We start from the raw sequence: 17,650 nt of genomic DNA, 5'->3' as shown, positions 1-17,650 counted from the left end.
TGTACTTGGCCCATTCTTTATCCAAACGCCTTTATAATTTAAAAAACTGGACAAAATATTTTTCTGTGAGAGATTCGCTTTTTAAATTGTTGATGGCTTTTCCTACAGCCCTGAAGTGTCGGTCAAATATCCGGCATTTTGGCTATACATATAGGTACATATTCGATTTGAAGGGTCTATTTCACAAACATTACTTACTTGACGTATAATAACTATTTAGTATTTGTCTATAGTTGAGTGGAGAGTGGTTAACAAATATGGATGTTAAAACAAATTTAACCCGTTTATATGTTTTATGCTTTGCTAATCTTTTAATAATTTGCGCTTGGAGTTATATTCTTGTGTAGCCCTGGTTGGCACAAATTTAAACACTGGGTGGCTATACTATCGATAGTTCTCATGTAGATAAGAATTTACAAGTTTTGTAAAAATAAAAAATTATGGTTTTTATAATTTTAATATCAAATTAAAAAAAAATTAAGCATTATTTTTCATTTGAGTTTCTAGTTGAAACGGAATTGGCTGCAGAAAATTTACATCAATAATCGGTAATCGATACATCTGCTGACTTGAAAAATATATTATCGAATAAGAATATTATAATATTTCTTTACTTTGACTAATTAATTATCTTATGGAAAAATTAAAAATTAAATGTTTCAACTATTTTGGTAATTATTTACAGTTGAATTCACAAATTTTGGTCATCGATTATTAATTATCAACACTGAGTTTTAGTATTGGTTAGCCGTACTACCCTCACTTATACATACTGCTTTGCAATTTTTATCATGGCGATTTCTTTTTGACATTTGACTACAACTGGCCGCACGTGTTTTCGAGCAAAGCTCTGTGCTAAATTATAGTAAAAATCAAAGTAAATATCGGAAAATACATAAAAAACCGCCTATTGGTCACGTAACTAACGGTGTTTTCGTTGTGTTTGTGTTTGTTTCATTGCATTACAGATGAATCCAGAGAAGCTTAAGAAATTGCAGGCACAGGTGCGCATTGGTGGCAAGGGCACCCCCCGCCGCAAGAAGAAGATTGTCCACTCCACCCCCGCCACCGATGACAAGAAGCTGCAGTCATCATTAAAGAAGCTTTCGGTGAACACCATTCCCGGCATCGAGGAGGTGAACATTATCAAGAATGACGGTACCGTCATTCATTTCAACAATCCTAAGGCACAGGCTGCGCTGCCAACCAACACGTTCGCCATTACCGGTCACGGCGAGAACAAGACGATCTCGGAAATGTTGCCCGGCATTTTGACACAGCTTGGACCCCAGGACATACATCAACTGAAGAAGATTGCCACAGAAATAGCCAACAAGAGCGCTGCTGGTGGTGCTGGCGGTGCCGCTGGTGCGGATGCCGGTGATGATGATGTGCCTGATCTGGTCGAGAACTTCGAGGAGGTTGCCATTGCTGGAGCCAAGGCTGATGAAAAAGCTGGTGAAGTTGCTGCATCAGCCTAGACACACACATACACATAAACACAAAACCATACCAACACCACGCATACATACAAACACACATAAATAGGACTACGGCTGGTTTGGAGGGGGAGGCGATAAACATACATACACACACACACACGCATATACACAAGATCAAAGGGACAATCCTAGTTTTGGTTTTGCCTCATTTGTTGCATGTTACATGTTGATGGATGCATGCCGTCCTCCCCCCTCTCCTGGGGGTCCGGTAAACACTTTTTCGGGGGTAATGCTACAAACACACACACACTAAAATACTAATTACAAAAAATAAAAAGGCATCCAAGTGAGCGCTGAGCAGAACACATAAAATATATAAAATAATTATATTAAAAATACGATAAGGCAAACAATTTTTCAATCTTACAAAATTCTATCTAGTGATTAGTTGGAAGCGCTAAGATGAGTAACAAAGCCAATAAGAAAGATACATAATGTTGTACAATCGTGTTGCATAGGTTTTTCCCCATACAATTAAAGCACGTTTCCACTTAACAAACCATAAGAAGAGACATATACATATATATATCTATATAGATACATATATATTCAGACCGCCTCCCACACACATACATATACAGTTTTACACTCGGTTAAATTTGAGAAAAAGGTGATCTAGGGGATATAACGAAAACACTCCAGAACAAAGTCATTGCCAGAAAGGAAAGAGCGAAAGCGGAAAAGAAGAAATGGAATATATATTTTTAGTAATTTTTCCCTAAATTTCTTTCCACACCCCCACTTCCTCCGTTACCCTTTATTGATGATGATGATGATACTGCAGCCCCTCCTTTGGCATCCCTTAAACAAAAACAACAACAAAACAAAAACATCTATAAGTTCTCTCAACAACTTTTTTGTACCAAAATTGTTAAAAACATTTTATAATTTGTAAACTATGTTTTAGTCTATCATACAATACATTAAAAAACAGAAAAAAAAGAACTGTAAAAAAAACCAACAAAAAAAATCATACTCTGTTAGGCATATTTATTTTTGGCTTGCATAACCTCACACCAATACCATCGCATGGACTGAGTAGTCGTGTGTGTGTATGCCTAGCAACGTCAAGGGAAGGAAAGAGGTGTGGCGGTGGGGGCAACATGAGGACCAGTCCGAAAAAATACTTGTTGACATTGAATATCGTTTCGGCTTTTAAAGCGGATCACATTTTTTTATAAATGAATTTAACTTCAAAGAAGTCACACCAAGAATTCTAATCTTAGGAAATAGGTGCTTCTGGAATGATTTATTCAATGTGACTCACTAATGTGGCATAAAGTTATGGAATGCTTCTTGAATCTTCCACCATATGATAATACATGGGGCTTATCAGCTCGTGTATGGCCTAGTTAAAACCGCACAACATGTTTCTCGTGTGCAAGGGTTAGCCTTATAATATAAAATGGTTATTAAATCACACAAACACAGAAATCTGCGATCAAAACTAGCTAGACTATGCTAAAACAACTATTTGAATTCAGCGCCTAGAACTGATATCGATTTTGATGTTTATCGATATATTTTTAGGGGAATTATCGAATTCAAATTTAATGGAAAAAATTCGTTAAGTTTGGCTAGAACCGTCCACGATAAGAAAGTTGGATACTAATTCAAAACATTTAATCTTTATTAAATTATAACGTTCGCATTTCCTTTTTACAAATACTACAGACTACTTTACATGTTACCGCAGGACGTTCTACGCGTTGATATACCTTGGGTCCCACTGTGCTGGGACGACGCGTTTTTTTGTTAGACCTCTCCATGCAGCAGCACAGTAAACAACTTAACGGTACCGCTTCCCCTTGCTCCAGGGATTGAGGCAAATTCCGTCCACGAGTCTCTGGCAATAGAAGGCTGGCAAAGCCACCCAAAATTAACAAGCAGCCCATGATAATCAATGGCAATGCCAGCATTTGCTGACCCTAAAATAAAACGAAGTGAGTAATGAAAAAATCCCTTTCATTTTCATTTTTTCTTACCATGTGATTGATAATAGGAATTACAATAGGTCCTATCATGGCAACCACTGAGCTGAAGCTCATGCCCAGACCACGGACCACTGTGGGATACAGCTCAGAGGCTAGCAGAGGTAAAACAACAAACGAGGAACTAATGCCCATTTTGCCAATGCAATAGAGCAGCAACGTAATGTCCGGATACAGAAATGTGGCCACACATGCCACGCCACCTACAAGCATCGAAATAAATAGTATCCAACGACGTCCGAAGTAGCTTAACCCCGGCCAAAGAAGCAAATAAGTCGGCATCTCAACAGCTCCAGCCAAAAAGAAATTCCAAATCTCATCTCCCCCAAAGCTGGGGCATAGTAGCTGAGTCCAACGTAGACGCTGGTATTGGCAAACCAAATGAAGGTTATTATCAAAGTCTTTCGCCGCATATTGGTGCCTCGGAAGAGATCCAGAATGCCATAGTGTGCCGTGGCTGCAGCCTCAGCTGCCTGTGTGCTTGCCAGCCGCAGCTGAAGTCGTTCCATAAACTCTCGATTGACCCTTACGCCATTCACACGTGCCATGACTTTGAGAATCCTTATGGCCCTTTTCGTTTGGCCTACTGCCATAAGCCACCGCGGAGATTCGGGCAACACAAAGAAGCAGGAGAAGAGCATCAGTAGTGGCAGAGAGACAGCCAAGCTAAGTTCACGCCAATCTCTCACCAAATAGACTACTGCTGCCAGAGCAACGAGCCCCATGGAGTAGGCAATGTTGGAGACAATTGTGCAGAATACTCGACGCTCTGGACCCACCAATTCAATGGCCAGAACATAAGGACTGGCCAATATGGCGGGCACTGTCAAGCCCACCACAAATCGCAGTCCCAGCCAAGAGTAATAGTTCCAGGCAAAAGCACTTGCCGCACACGCCACAATCTCCAACAATAGATAGGCATAAAATGATGGACGTCTGCCCCATAGATCGACGAGATAGCCAAATACATAGTTACCCAAAAGACCACCCAATCCGAAAATAACCAATGCTAGAGTCACATAATAACTCTTGTCGCACACCAAGTTCCACTGCATGGAAACAAGAAAAGATAGAAAGAATTTCCTGTGAGTGAACTCTCCTGTTGCTCACCTCTTGAACCACTGTGCTGGGGTAAATGGATTTGTCATAATGCCATCCATGTTGACATGGCACCACTTGAACCGACTCTTCCGTTTTGATTAGATGTTCAGCTTGCTGTCGCAATAGATCGATGGGTGGTCGGTATTCCAGATAACGTACTAGATCACTGTAATTCCGTGCGAACATCGAACATTCGGAATAGACTCCACTTTTCCTTGGTATGCTTAAATTCTTAACAAGTTGTACATAATCCACAGTCCATGGCTCCAATTCAGGCACACGACACCAGTGCAGAGGAGTTGCAGCTATGAATAATTGACTACAAACCCAAGAAAATAAGCCAGCAAGATTATAATCACTGTGATTAGCCTCTCTCACCTGTAGGCATGAAAGGCACAGGGCAAAGCTGCCGGCAGCAGAACCGAACATATAACAATCTTTTGATACAAACCAAAAGATCCCACCTCTTTAAGTACTTCATCAAAATCCATATTTCTGTATTTTATATCGAGATACCGTCGTCTCGTCTGCACCCAAATCAAATACAAGCACTACTGATGATCGTCAGTGGCCACTTCCAGTCTAGGAACTTTTTTTTTGTCGCTCATCTGATTGAACATAATTACATTATGGCCTTTCATGTGTTTTAATTAATTGGACACCGCAGCGTGGACAAGGTTCATCCATCAGTTGTGCATACAGCTATATACATAGATCCCAACCATCCCATCTACACACGAAAAAAACGCTTCTGGGAGAGATTTATAGTTGTCGGCATTGTCGATTCTCTCTATATATTTTTCCTCATTTACATACATATAAAAAAACTACTAAATTACTTCTAGATCAGATTTTCTTCTATCTAACTGCGGGCCAGTCCAATGATAGCCAGCAAGTACATGAAGATATTAATGATATCCAAGTACAAATTGAGAGCAGCGAAAATGTACTCCTCCGGACTGATGGAATACTTATGTTTGCCGCCCAACATCAATTGTGTATCATAGACCAGATACACGGAGAAGAGTAAGGCTCCCAGTGATGCATAGACCATAGCGAAAATCTTGCCCGACACAAAGATGGCAACGATGCCAAAGATTATGAAGACCACCAAACAGCAGACTAACACACCACCGCACATCGTGAAATCGAACTTTGTTTGCAGGGCAAACAGGGTAAGACCCAAACTGACGGCCGCTGTGATTCCAACGGCCATGAGTACCTCATCGGCCTGATACTGTCCAGCAATGATGCCCAACAGAAACGATTCCGCCAGTGTGAACAGGAACAGGAATATAAAGTTAAGTGGCGTCTTGCGGCGAACACTCTCACAACAGGCCATACATATCATGGTCACAATGAGAACACACTGAAAAATACAAAAACAATATAAGTATACTCATCTATGATATGAGTAATCAAAGCACTTACCAAGGCAATCCAGAACAACCAGGGATTTTGCATGCACCATTCCTGAGTCGATTTCGAGAAGGTAAATACACTGACAAAAGCAAAAGTAATCGACAATTGAACCTGTCCGCAAAACATTAAGGAGAGTTAAACACACACACTAACAGTTTCCTTTAGTCCTTTTCTTACTCACCATCAATATCATATAGACTTTACGTATGAATCCTTTCCGTATGCTCTGATCATCAAAGGCAAACGCCTTGTCGGCCTCCGGATCTGGATAAGTGCCATTGACATCACCTTTAGTAGAATCAAAATTCAAAAGAATCGACAGTTTTAAAAATCAATGACTAACCATATTGAAAATGATTATCCATAATTGGGAGTTCTGCTTCCGTTCCGTTTTAATGTGTGTGCTATACGTTCGGGTTTAAATTAATGGCTGAGAGAGAGCCGTGTTACCCACTACTATATTGTTCAGGTGTCCATATGGCAGATTAGCCTAGCGCTATCACTTACCCATACATATGCATAAATGTACCTGCTGATGCAGATAACACGTAGTTCGTCACTTCTTGTATGCTTGATATCGTTGGCCTATATACAATACTTTAATTTTCTATATACCCGATCGTGTGTGAATCACAATATATACATAGGTATATAGACAATATTTTCTCAATTCGCTTACAATTTCTACATATCGCAATTGTTCAGTTCACTTACCTTGTTGGTAGTGGTACATTTTTGTTCGTTCGGACTTGGTGGAAATCTCTTGAACTACTGGTTAACTAATATTTATTACCAACTTCTGTGACCTGTGCAACACACACGCACATTAAATTTCCACTATTATTATTATTAATTTTTTGTAGTCTTATCTTTTTAGATAAGAAAGTCACCACACATTATGATAAGGCAGTCCAAAAGAAAATAAACGTCTGCAGTCCTCGATTATGACAGATTGAGTTATGCGACGACGCCCCCAACTTAAGAGTGAGAAGACCTACAAATCTGGATTGACTGCAGTCTGTGGTTAACATGTTTGCTTCTTTTTCTTTTAATAAATAGATGCGCTTTATTGTTGAATTTGAACTCTGTGTAACTGGTCTTACAATGGTTCCACTTTGTTTCAAAATTCTCTCTTGTAAAGATTTTCTTTTGGTTTTTCTTAACAATTGCAAGCAAAATGTTGCATTAAAGTAATTAAATACATATATATATATAAGTATGTGTTGTATATATATTTTAAATTACTCGTCATACACAATATCATGATTATTGTTATTGTATTGTATTGGTATATTATTTTTTGGTTTTCATCCACAAATTGGTATTCTCAGGTATGTAAGAGTAAAAAAATTTTCTTCGCTATTCTCTTTTTTTCAACAATAACACATAGGCATATATGCGACTTAAAGATAATACTTCAGATAGTATAAGGAAACGAACGGATAGGATAAACTTTAGAAATTTCAGAGAGTGTGAGGCTATGCGACAACAACAAAAAGAAAGATTCGATCCGATTTCGATCGTGCAACATTTTGTTAAGGAAAGTGTTATTATGGCCTATTACCGACTAAATTTTAATCACGCGAAGCTCCTATTATAGTGAGAATGTAAAGGAATATGTTGATAATATCCAAATAGAGATTCAAAGCAGCAAAAATGTATTCCTCGGGACTAATCGAGTACTTATGATCACCGCCCATCATTAGCTGAGTGTCATAGATGAGATAAACGGAGAAGAGTAGAGCTCCAATCGATGCATAGACCAGAGTGATAATTTTACCCTTGATAAAGATGGCCACAATGCCAAAGATCAAGAATACAACCATACAAGCAATAAGTATGCCACCCATCATCGTGAAATCGTATTTCGTTTGCAGTGCGAAGAGTGTGAGGGCTAAGCAAACAGCCGCCGTAATTCCCACAGCCAGGAGAACTTCTTGGGGAGCATAGCGACTGGCTGAGACGCCCATCAGGAAAGATTGAGCAGCAGTAAATATGGCCAAAAAGATGAAATTGGTTGGCGTCTGGCGGCGAACACTCTCACAACAGGCCATGCAGAGCATTGTGACCAACATGACACCGAAGGCAACCCAAAACAGCCAAGAGTTGCGAGCTGCGAAATCGCGTGTACCCTTATGAAAGACAAACAGGGCAACGGCACCGAAAGTAACCATTAATTGACCCTAAAATGCAAAGAAGATAAATCGTTAGCAAATTCCATACATACAAAAGTAAGCCTCACTTACCATCAATATCAAATAGACTTTGCGTATAAATCCACGACGAATACTTTGATCGTCAAAGGAGAAATTCTTTGGTTGACTTTCCGGATCATCGTAGGCTCCATAGCCGGATGATGGTGGCGGCATTACGAAGCCCGGTTGTGGGGCATATCCACCCGGTGGAGGTCCTTGGCCATAAGGCTGTCCGTAGGGTCCTTGGGGATACGGTTGAGCTGCACCCTGACCAAATTGTGGAGGATAACCTCCTTGTGGAGGATAACCCCCCCTGTGGAGGATAACCACCTCCCTGCGGGGGTGGATAGCCACCATAGTTATATTGCTGATTTGGATCTGTTGGACGCATTTTACAAAGAATAAGAAATGTCAGCAAATAAATGAATTAATTCTGTTTATCAAATATGCATGTCCCATCTTGGCAAACCGTGAAATTAAAAAATGAATTTTCCTTAAAACCAGTGCTAAGGCATTCTCAAAAACCAACATTCAAAAACCTAAAGCAGAGCTATGAATATGACGCATAAATAATTCCAAGTAACGAATAAAAACATGAGGAACAAAATGCCAGCTTTTAACTGAGATACAATAACAATGAAGTAAAATGTCAGGGAATGTAATCGTTACGTAAATGAAATACTTAATTTACTTAAAGGTTATTGATTCTAAGAGACAAAGACAAAGAATACCCGGAAACAACTCATTAAACTTCGACTTGGCTACAGTAAGAATCTGAATTTTAACGCGTTACTTTTTACATTTGAACCAAACCGCACCTCACCTCACCGCACATTTTATAGTCGGTTAAAATACTTACTCATGGGCTAATATTATAAAATTATTTTCTACACTTCCGTTTCACAATCTCTAATCTAGAAGAATAACACGTATGACTTAATTTACATTTTCATGGTATTATTTCATCCATTTAGAAATATTTAATTAGAAAACGCAATTCGAAATGAAACGCATTTCATAACTATTAAGAACCGCATAGACAGACTCAAACCCTAGAGTGTTTCATACATATTGATTACATTCCCTCGAAATAATAATTGATATTAAATAGAAAACATTCCACCGTCCTCTGGGAAGAAGAGGGAAACTGCAGGCAGGCAGGCAGGCAATAAAGGACAAAAGACAGAAGCATGCTTAAAGAGAGATGTCACTATGGAAATTAATAACCAAATGAAAGAAAAATACACTCATGATGAATATAATAGGTACACCCTATAAAATTTAATTTAAATTAGCACAACTTTTTTTCTTTTACCTTAATCACCAAAATTTAAATGCACATTTGTTTATTGAACATTTGTGTATTCTTTACCTTAATTTGGAAATGAAAAGTTATTTTATTCAAAAGTTACAACAAAAATATGAAATTTCAGAATTTCGTGCTTGATGAAAATAATAGGTACACTTTAATTCACTAAGTCATATTTAATTTTTTTTGTTTTCAAATCACTGAAAATCTATTTTTGTTTCATTATCTGATTAATATGGAATGTATCCACCTTAATATTACCGTTACTTTTCCCATCCGATTGGGGATACTCTTAATCAAAGCTTGGCAGGACTCTATCGAAGTCTTCTTCGACGCACTCCCACAATTGTCGGTTGTTGCCACTTTTTTCTGTTCGAGACTGATCCTATAGCTCACCCCACAAGTTATCGATGAGATTCAGATCCGGAGACTAAGTGGGCTAGGTAAGAGCGACCACTATATTGACCTCTAACCAAGTTTTTAAAATTTTGGAGGTGTGTTTTACGTCGTTATCCTGTTGATAAACCCACCACAGGGACTTTTTTTCCTCTAAATATGCTAGCATAATATTTTCCAGGACATCCCTATAGTCAGCTGCTCCCATCATGTCAGATATTAGGAATATTGGATAGTGTTCTGACCAAGACAAACAACCCCACACTATAATATTTTTAACACCATGCACCACTGTAGCGGTGATCAAAGTTTTTGGTTATAGGGCGCCTTAAATGTTAGGAACAGTCATTTCCGAAAAGATAAATTTTAGTTTCGTTGCTAAGAAGGATATTAGGCCGGTTTTTTTGAACTTCAGATGCTGCCCATGTGAAGTAGTCGTTAAGAAATCTTTGCTACATGATCAAATCTTTGGTTCGCATCAAAGGAACCCTTCTTGCGATACGAACTGATAGATTAGCCATTTGTAGTCAAATCCTAATTGGAAAAACATTAATATCATTGTCCATTTTGGATCCAATGGCTCTCAAGGACTCGAAAGTGTCCGAATTTCCTAGGTTAGGAGTGGTTTTCTCTTGACCCAGTTAGTCTCGTGATCTGAATCTCATCGATAACTTGTGGGGTGAGCTATAGGATCAGTCTCGAACAGAAAAAAGTGGCAACAACCGACAATTGTGGGAGTGCGTCGAAGAAGACTTCGATAGAGTCCTGCCAAGCTTTGATTAAGAGTATCCCCAATCGGATGGGAAAAGTAACGGTAATATTAAGGTGGATACATTCCATATTAATCAGATAATGAAACAAAAATAGATTTTCAGTGATTTGAAAACAAAAAAAATTAAATATGACTTAGTGAATTAAAGTGTACCTATTATTTTCATCAAGCACGAAATTCTGAAATTTCATATTTTTGTTGTAACTTTTGAATAAAATAACTTTTCATTTCCAAATTAAGGTAAAGAATACACAAATGTTCAATAAACAAATGTGCATTTAAATTTTGGTGATTAAGGTAAAAGAAAAAAAGTTGTGCTAATTTAAATTAAATTTTATAGGGTGTACCTATTATATTCATCATGAGTGTATGTTCAAATCAACAGAAACAGAAACCTTGATATTGTGGATATTGGGGGACACTTTGCCACGACATTGCTCGGACTTATTATCGATGCTGTAAAAATTTTCTCCAAACAGAAAGGGGCAAAAGAAAAGAAAAGAAAAAAAAGGACGTTTTAGTTAGTCATATAGTTAAAAAGTTTGACTCACCTTGCATTTTGCTTTAAATGTTGTGAATTTACCTGTAAATAAAGATAAAAGGGCAAAATGTTTGTTGATAGGTGAGATAAGAATTGATATGACTTTGTTGTAGCTAATTTAATTAGTACTTAGAGTGCGGAAAGCAAAAATTAACTTTTTTTACTAAATTTAAATTGCGTGCTGCGGCATTTACAATCTCTGATTAAAAATGAAACAGAGCAAATGATTTTTCTGTTGTGGCAACTTTTTTTAGATGTCGTAGGCCCTCTCCAAGTAAGGCTGTTTACGAATGTATGTACATATGTCTGTGGGGGTGTGAGTACTACCTAGACTTAGTCAACGTCAATGTTTTAGCTTCAGCCTTTTTAGGAAACGGGGAATGGAAAGAGAAGCGGTGGGGCGTTCTACTTAAACGATATTATTTTTGCTTCAGCTGGAACATACACACATCAATAATACATACACGCGCGCAAATATCTACATATGAGTGTGTGTGTGAGTGTAGGAATGAGTCATTTGTTTAGCCGACTCCTGGTTCTATTTAACGGGGAAGCACCACTTACAAATTTCATCATTATATCCAAAATTGTTGTATACTTTAGCATATATAACTCACCTCTTTTTTGTGGCACTTCGCAAATGTTAAAACAGAGAAATTACTTTTGTTTTCTTCTAGAAGGAAAACTGTAAGCAAGTTTAATATCGTTATCGATATGTGATGCAATATTTGCGATTCTCCTGTCACAGTGCTATCGGAAATGAATATCTGCGACTGTGACTTAGTGGCATTAACCCTTAAGCGGACAATTTCAAAATGTGTAAAAGGTATTTTAAAAAATATTTTCGTTTAGCTGAATAAATTTAGAACGCTGAATATAATTTAAAACTGTTAACTATTAAAAAGTAAATTTTACTAAATTATTTATGTTTATAATGTTTGGGTGTTCTGATTTTTCTTCACTAGGATTTTTGCCGAATTCAAATTCGTAAAATTTTAATACTGTCACATTAATTAAGATGGATGCTGCTTAACGGTCTTTAAAGGACTTTTTCCTTTTGTACATGTCTATGCGAACATTTCATGTTCTTAATTAAAAAAAAAAATTTCTTTGGTTTACTTTTAATTTGATTTGCATTGCGACAACAGCAAGACATTTAAAATTATGTAAAGATGCCGGAGGCGGGTGTATATTCACAGGATGAGCAATGTTATATTGGAATAACCAATGTATATACTAAATTTTTGCAGGGAATGTGTTCCTTCATCGTTTGATTTCCATGAGGTCAGTCAAGTAAGTACCCGTGTAAAAGTATTTATGTAGTTAAGTGCAGGGTCGCAGAGAGAAAATCAGGGCCCGGGGGTAACCATGTTCGGGCCCCCTACTTCACTTCAAATAAATCCGCTATTTTCGACTGTGATGTATCGCGGGCCCGGGGGAACAGAGACAACACTGTAGATCATGCCAAGGATCGTTATGGTCTCTCCGAAATGATTCAATCGAAGGATAAGCGTAGTGAACGTATTTTTGTGACTGTTCCCGAATTGGTCAATCATGTGGACAACGGCTTGGTCTGGGTACGAGGACGTGTGCACACCTCTCGTGCCAAGGGTAAACAGTGTTTCCTTATCCTGCGTCAGCAGAGTAGCACCATCCAGTGCATCTTGGCTGTGAATGACATCATTTCCAAACAAATGGTGAAATTTACGGAAAAGTAAGTAGTAAAAACTCTCTATCCAAATTATTTTCAAAATTGTAATATAATTTTGCAGCATTCCCAAGGAGAGTATCATCGATATTCAGGCCAAAGCAGTTTCAGTGCCCAATAAGATTGAGTCCTGCACTGAGCAGACTGTGGAGCTGTGTGTCGAACAGGTCTTTGTTATATCGCAGGCAAAACTTCAGTTGCCCCTGCAGATTGAACATGCCTCGCGTCCAGAGAATTCCGAGGGATTAAATATACGCATCAGCCAGAAAACCAGACTGGATAATCGTGTTTTAGATCTGAGAACTCCAGCAAATCAGGCCATATTCCGCCTTCACATACAAAGTCAATTTAATTCAACGTCGCAAACTTTGTTTTATCTATCTTATACTTAAATTAATTTGGCGCCAAAAATAAATTCGTAAATTTTAGTTTCTTATCGATATATTTTAAAGTCACTGTTTTGTGACATCCCATCTCTAAGAATACGATTTTTGTGTTATCAAAATACGGCCACACTGATTCCGATGCATGCTGCTGCTGTTGCAATAGTCCTCGACGTTCGTGTAATCTATTCGTTTGTGTATTAAAAAGGCAAATAATAACTGGTAAGAGCAATGCAAGTACTTGAGTATATAAAAATAATTTAAAGTGAGTGATAAGAGTTAATAGACAATTATAAACATTTGTTAACTCAGATAAAAAGTGTAGCAAGTTTAGGTTATGTGTAGACAAAGGGCGACTCCCCCAACCCCTTCACAAGGAACATATGGGTGATTGAACTTGCAACTGATGACAGAAAAGCCGGAAGTCAAGTTGTTGAAAATTGCAAATAAGAGCAATCGATTCGCTAGATTCTATTTATAGACACAATGACGCAACGTGTCTTTACCACCGCAACTTCTCCCCTCTTCCGCATCCATTTCAAATATCGCCTGTTGCTGGATGCTTATCAGTGACTGTTAAAACATAAAATTTTGTTCGATAAATTTTTACAGCCGTTTTTGTGCATTCCAAAATGGTCGAGGAAAAGGAGAATGTGTCAGCTAATGGAGAGCAAGTCTCTAAAAAGGGCGCCAAGAAGGCAGCAAAGGCAGCCAAGGTAAGAATATTTTGTGGACGTGGCTCAAGTTGCGATAACAATACTGAAAACATGTTTATCTCCACAGAAAGCCGAGCAAAAGGCCGAGTCGGCGGCAGCTGCGAGTGCCGGCAATGATGGCGAAGCTGGTGATGTCGCAGATCATGCCCAGGGTCGCTATGGTCTCTCCGAAATGATTCAATCGAAAGATAAGCGTAGTGAACGTATTTTTGTGACTGTTCCCGAGTTGGTCAATCATGTGGACAAAGGTTTGGTCTGGGTACGAGGACGTGTGCACACCTCTCGTGCCAAGGGTAAACAGTGTTTCCTTATCCTGCGTCAGCAGAGTAGCACCATCCAGTGCATCTTGGCTGTGAATGACATCATTTCGAAACAAATGGTGAAATTTACGGGAAAGTAAGTAGTAAAAACTCTCTATCCAAATTATTTTCAAAATTGTAATATAATTTTGCAGCATTCCCAAGGAGAGTATCATCGATATTCAGGCCAAACCAGTTTCAGTGCCCAATAAGATTGAATCCTGCACTGAGCAGACTGTGGAGCTGTGTGTCGAACAGGTCTTCGTTATATCGCAGGCAAAACCTCAGTTGCCCTTGCAGATTGAAGATGCCTCGCGTCCAGAAAATCCCGATGATGCAGAGGGATTGAATATACGCGTCAACCAGGACACCAGACTGGATAACCGTGTTTTGGATCTGAGAACTCCAGCGAATCAGGCCATATTCCGCCTGGAAGCCGGAGTGTGTCGTTTGTTCCGTGATATATTAACCGAGAAAGGCTTTACTGAGATACACACGCCCAAGATTATTTCGGCAGCCAGTGAGGGTGGAGCAAATGTCTTCACAGTTAGCTATTTCAAGGATTCAGCTTATCTGGCTCAGTCGCCGCAATTGTACAAGCAAATGGCCATTGCTGCTGATTTTGACAAAGTCTTCACAGTCGGTGCTGTGTTCCGTGCGGAAGATTCCAACACGCACAGACATTTAACCGAGTTTGTTGGTCTAGATTTGGAGATGGCTTTCAAGTATCATTATCATGAAGTGCTTCATACAATTGGAAATACATTCACGGCGATATTCAAGGGTCTGCGTGATCAATACAGCCGCGAGATTGAGGCAGTGGGTCAGCAGTATAAGGTGGAGCCATTTAAGTTCCTGGAGCCACCGCTAATATTGCAGTTCGCCGAAGGTGTGGCTATGCTGCGTGGAGCTGGCGTTGAAACTGGGGACGAAGAGGACTTGTCCACTCCAAATGAGAAGCTTTTGGGTCGTCTGGTCAAGGCAAAGTATGATACTGACTTTTACATCCTCGACAAGTTTCCACTGGCTATACGCCCCTTCTACACAATGCCCGATCCTAATAATCCCATATACTCGAACTCGTATGATATGTTTATGCGTGGCGAGGAGATTTTATCGGGAGCCCAGCGTATCCATGATCCCGAGTACTTAATTGAGCGTGCCAAGCACCATGGAATAGGTTAGTCAATCATAAGAATTTAAAATGAAACCCATTTAATTTACACGCTTTCTCTCTAATAGATACAACTAAAATTGCCGCCTACATTGAGTCCTTCCGCTATGGTTGCCCTCCCCATGCTGGCGGCGGTATCGGCATGGAACGTGTTGTCATGTTGTATCTCGGTTTGGACAACATCCGCAAAACCTCCATGTTCCCACGTGATCCCAAACGGTTAACGCCTTAAACCAACAAGCAACACCTTCACACAAATGAATTCAATTCATCAGCAAAAACTATGTTTTTATTTGCCCTGTGACTTTCCAATTTAGCTCAGCCTTTTTGTTCAATATTCTATACCTCTCCCCCATTTTATGTTAGCATCCCCTTTCTCCTCTTTCTCAGCTAAGACTCGACATGCTGCAAAGTTGTTGAACAACAAAACACGAACTGTAAGAATAAATTGTAAGACTGCTTAGAGTCAAATTGATTTACACAAAAGAAATTAATCTATAAAAAATAAATCTTTCCACGTGTGTTTGTACTTTATAAACAACTAATGAGTTCATTGTTTTATTGAAATCCTTTTGAAGTTTTATATTGTGTAGCATACTTTTGGGTGGCGTTCCTCTTAAAGGGATTGCCAATATGAAAATAACTAATTTTTTTAGTTATTAGCTACGTTTTAACGTATTTTTAAGCCGGATCGTTTAAACTTAATATATCCGTATAAATATTCCAGCTAATTTCCTTGTGGAACTGATTATGCTTATGTTTTCTACAGATTCATTTCTGTTTTTGATTTTCTAGTTAAAAAGTATGCGTTGTGGGACTTTAATCTGAACTAACTATAATTTATTTGCTAGTTAACTATTATTTTGAAGTACCTATCATTAATTTTTCCTGCAGTTAAAGACCTTTCCTGGATATTTGTATGATTGGATAATTGAAATTTTGCTTTATATTCATTTTCTATATATTTTGGAATAGTTTTTAAACCCATTACATAATTTGAAACTGAAACACTGGTCACAAATAAATCAGAATTCCTAATAACTAAAATGTTGTTACAAAGAATAAATGATTTTATATGATTCAACGAACTTGTGATCCTGCTAAGAAAGGATTTGAGTTTAATTTAACGACTTTGGATTTCCTTATAAGTAATAAAAGCTAATCTTGTTATAAGTGGTCTTAGAATATCACTTAATTTGGTAGTAATTGCAAATGAACTTCATTAAAGTAGGTAAAAGTATTAAATGGAGAAAGGAATAATTACACTCAATATTATCTAGTTTCAAGTCAATTAAAGTGAAAGGAATAATTTCCAATGCAATTAAAAGATTAAAAATCCAACTAAAATAATGTATTTGAAACTCCTCTTAAGCTTTCTCCCTTAACTGGCTGTCTGGCTAGGATTCATTGTGTGTCCTCACTTTGGTACATTCCTCACAAGTGCAGCACCTTGTCAATGTGAGAAAAAAGAATACGGAGAGGCGGGGGGTATAGGAAAAACACAAACAATAAATTGTATTCACTTGCAATCAGATGATTATCAATAAAGTATACGTCACGTTGTGAGCAAAAGAATTGTACAGAAAAGGAGCCCAAGGAGCGGAACACTGTTGACACAGTTGCCAAATACTTTTCGAGCGATGCACGAACAAAAGGACGAATGCGGAATTCCTACTCAATCTGTAGCTATCGCAGACTTTAAAATCAAACAACACACGGAAAGAGAGATGGAGAGAGAGAGAGAGAGAAACTACGGAGTACCGTGCACTGGCGACGGCCACGGCGGAGGAGTTTGTCTACTTCAAGACACAATTGAGACGCACTCCATTTTATTTTCACACCGTTTTTCGTGTGGCATCATCATCTCTTCGTCATCTCAGAACAACAACAACAGCAGCAGCAGCAGCAGCAACAACAACCCCTGTACAATCAAATGGGCGTGTCCATGCACAGTCACATTTAATTTGTATATGCCCTGGCACACCATATAGTAGTCCTACTCTAACAAAGGCCGCACTGACTAGGTGGAAGCAGGATGGCTTGCGGGGGAAATTGCCATTTTGTTTTAGCGTCTCTGCCGCCGCCGCCGCCACCGCTCTCTGTGGGGCAGAGCAAACAGACCAGCGCAGCAGCTCCTCAAG

General features: G+C 38.7%; 6 protein-coding genes across 7 annotated transcripts; 3 read left to right on the top strand and 3 right to left on the bottom strand.

Annotated features, from left to right (window-relative positions):
* Window positions 1–728: 728 nt before the first annotated feature.
* Window positions 729–1,855, top strand: bic (bicaudal). Its single transcript, XM_068290171.1, has 2 exons — window positions 729–877; window positions 969–1,855. Exon 2 carries the CDS (start codon window positions 969–971, stop codon window positions 1,479–1,481), a length of 513 nt encoding a protein of 170 aa, XP_068146272.1. The 5' UTR covers window positions 729–877; the 3' UTR covers window positions 1,482–1,855.
* Window positions 1,856–3,114: 1,259 nt separating this feature from the next.
* On the bottom strand, window positions 3,115–5,138 carry Balat (Beta-alanine transporter). Its single transcript, XM_068290988.1, is given in 5 exon segments — window positions 3,115–3,430; window positions 3,488–3,822; window positions 3,825–4,542; window positions 4,604–4,913; window positions 4,973–5,138. Coding segments are annotated over 5 exon segments (1,767 nt in total). The 5' UTR covers window positions 5,086–5,138; the 3' UTR covers window positions 3,115–3,139.
* Window positions 5,139–5,355: 217 nt separating this feature from the next.
* Lfg (Lifeguard) lies at window positions 5,356–6,823 on the bottom strand. 2 transcript variants are annotated; one of them, XM_068289425.1, is made up of 4 exons: window positions 6,360–6,823; window positions 6,198–6,280; window positions 6,026–6,127; window positions 5,356–5,963 (listed from the first exon to the last, which is right to left on the bottom strand). In XM_068289425.1, the coding sequence occupies exons 1-4, from the start codon at window positions 6,379–6,381 to the stop codon at window positions 5,457–5,459; spliced, it is 714 nt and encodes a 237-aa protein (XP_068145526.1). In that variant the 5' UTR covers window positions 6,382–6,823; the 3' UTR covers window positions 5,356–5,456. The 2 variants fall into 2 exon arrangements, with proteins under 2 accessions (XP_068145526.1, XP_068145525.1); XM_068289424.1 differs by having other exon boundaries at window positions 6,198–6,304; window positions 6,731–6,794.
* Window positions 6,824–7,229: 406 nt separating this feature from the next.
* On the bottom strand, window positions 7,230–11,984 carry Nmda1 (N-methyl-D-aspartate receptor-associated protein). The gene is given in 5 exon segments (XM_068289422.1): window positions 7,230–8,199; window positions 8,263–8,523; window positions 8,525–8,589; window positions 11,084–11,144; window positions 11,847–11,984. Coding segments are annotated over 4 exon segments (975 nt in total). The 5' UTR covers window positions 11,124–11,144; window positions 11,847–11,984; the 3' UTR covers window positions 7,230–7,590.
* Window positions 11,985–12,691: 707 nt separating this feature from the next.
* Window positions 12,692–13,329, top strand: LOC137578071 (aspartate--tRNA ligase, cytoplasmic-like). Its single transcript, XM_068291720.1, has 2 exons — window positions 12,692–12,943; window positions 13,002–13,329. The coding sequence occupies exons 1-2, from the start codon at window positions 12,720–12,722 to the stop codon at window positions 13,327–13,329; spliced, it is 552 nt and encodes a 183-aa protein (XP_068147821.1). The 5' UTR covers window positions 12,692–12,719.
* A 72-nt stretch (window positions 13,330–13,401) lies between these two features.
* On the top strand, window positions 13,402–16,050 carry AspRS (aspartyl-tRNA synthetase). Its single transcript, XM_068290743.1, has 5 exons — window positions 13,402–13,542; window positions 13,933–14,036; window positions 14,104–14,432; window positions 14,491–15,515; window positions 15,578–16,050. The coding sequence occupies exons 2-5, from the start codon at window positions 13,953–13,955 to the stop codon at window positions 15,739–15,741; spliced, it is 1,602 nt and encodes a 533-aa protein (XP_068146844.1). The 5' UTR covers window positions 13,402–13,542; window positions 13,933–13,952; the 3' UTR covers window positions 15,742–16,050.
* Window positions 16,051–17,650: the final 1,600 nt, after the last annotated feature.

This window comes from Drosophila tropicalis, unplaced genomic scaffold, assembly GCF_018151085.1.
Source record: "Drosophila tropicalis isolate 14030-0801.00 unplaced genomic scaffold, ASM1815108v1 contig_593, whole genome shotgun sequence".
Classification (NCBI taxonomy): Eukaryota; Metazoa; Arthropoda; class Insecta; order Diptera; family Drosophilidae; genus Drosophila; species Drosophila tropicalis.
The sequence above is the reverse complement of the archived record's forward strand: the minus strand, read 5'-3'. Positions and strand labels throughout refer to the sequence as shown.

Excerpts from the sequence above, each read along its gene's own strand:
- Lfg (XM_068289424.1), bottom strand. Across the intron at positions 6,128-6,197 it reads AAGTCTATATGATATTGATG|GTTCAATTGTCGATTACTTT; the intron begins GTGAGTAAGAAA and ends TTTTGCGGACAG. Across the intron at positions 5,964-6,025 it reads GGTTGTTCTGGATTGCCTTG|TGTGTTCTCATTGTGACCAT; the intron begins GTAAGTGCTTTG and ends TGTATTTTTCAG.
- bic (XM_068290171.1), top strand. The coding sequence starts at position 969 with ATGAATCCAGAGAAGCTTAAGAAATTGCAGGCACAGGTGCGCATTGGT.
- AspRS (XM_068290743.1), top strand. The coding sequence starts at position 13,953 with ATGGTCGAGGAAAAGGAGAATGTGTCAGCTAATGGAGAGCAAGTCTCT. Across the intron at positions 14,037-14,103 it reads AGGCAGCAAAGGCAGCCAAG|AAAGCCGAGCAAAAGGCCGA; the intron begins GTAAGAATATTT and ends TTATCTCCACAG. Across the intron at positions 14,433-14,490 it reads ATGGTGAAATTTACGGGAAA|CATTCCCAAGGAGAGTATCA; the intron begins GTAAGTAGTAAA and ends ATAATTTTGCAG.
- LOC137578071 (XM_068291720.1), top strand. The coding sequence starts at position 12,720 with ATGATTCAATCGAAGGATAAGCGTAGTGAACGTATTTTTGTGACTGTT. Across the intron at positions 12,944-13,001 it reads ATGGTGAAATTTACGGAAAA|CATTCCCAAGGAGAGTATCA; the intron begins GTAAGTAGTAAA and ends ATAATTTTGCAG.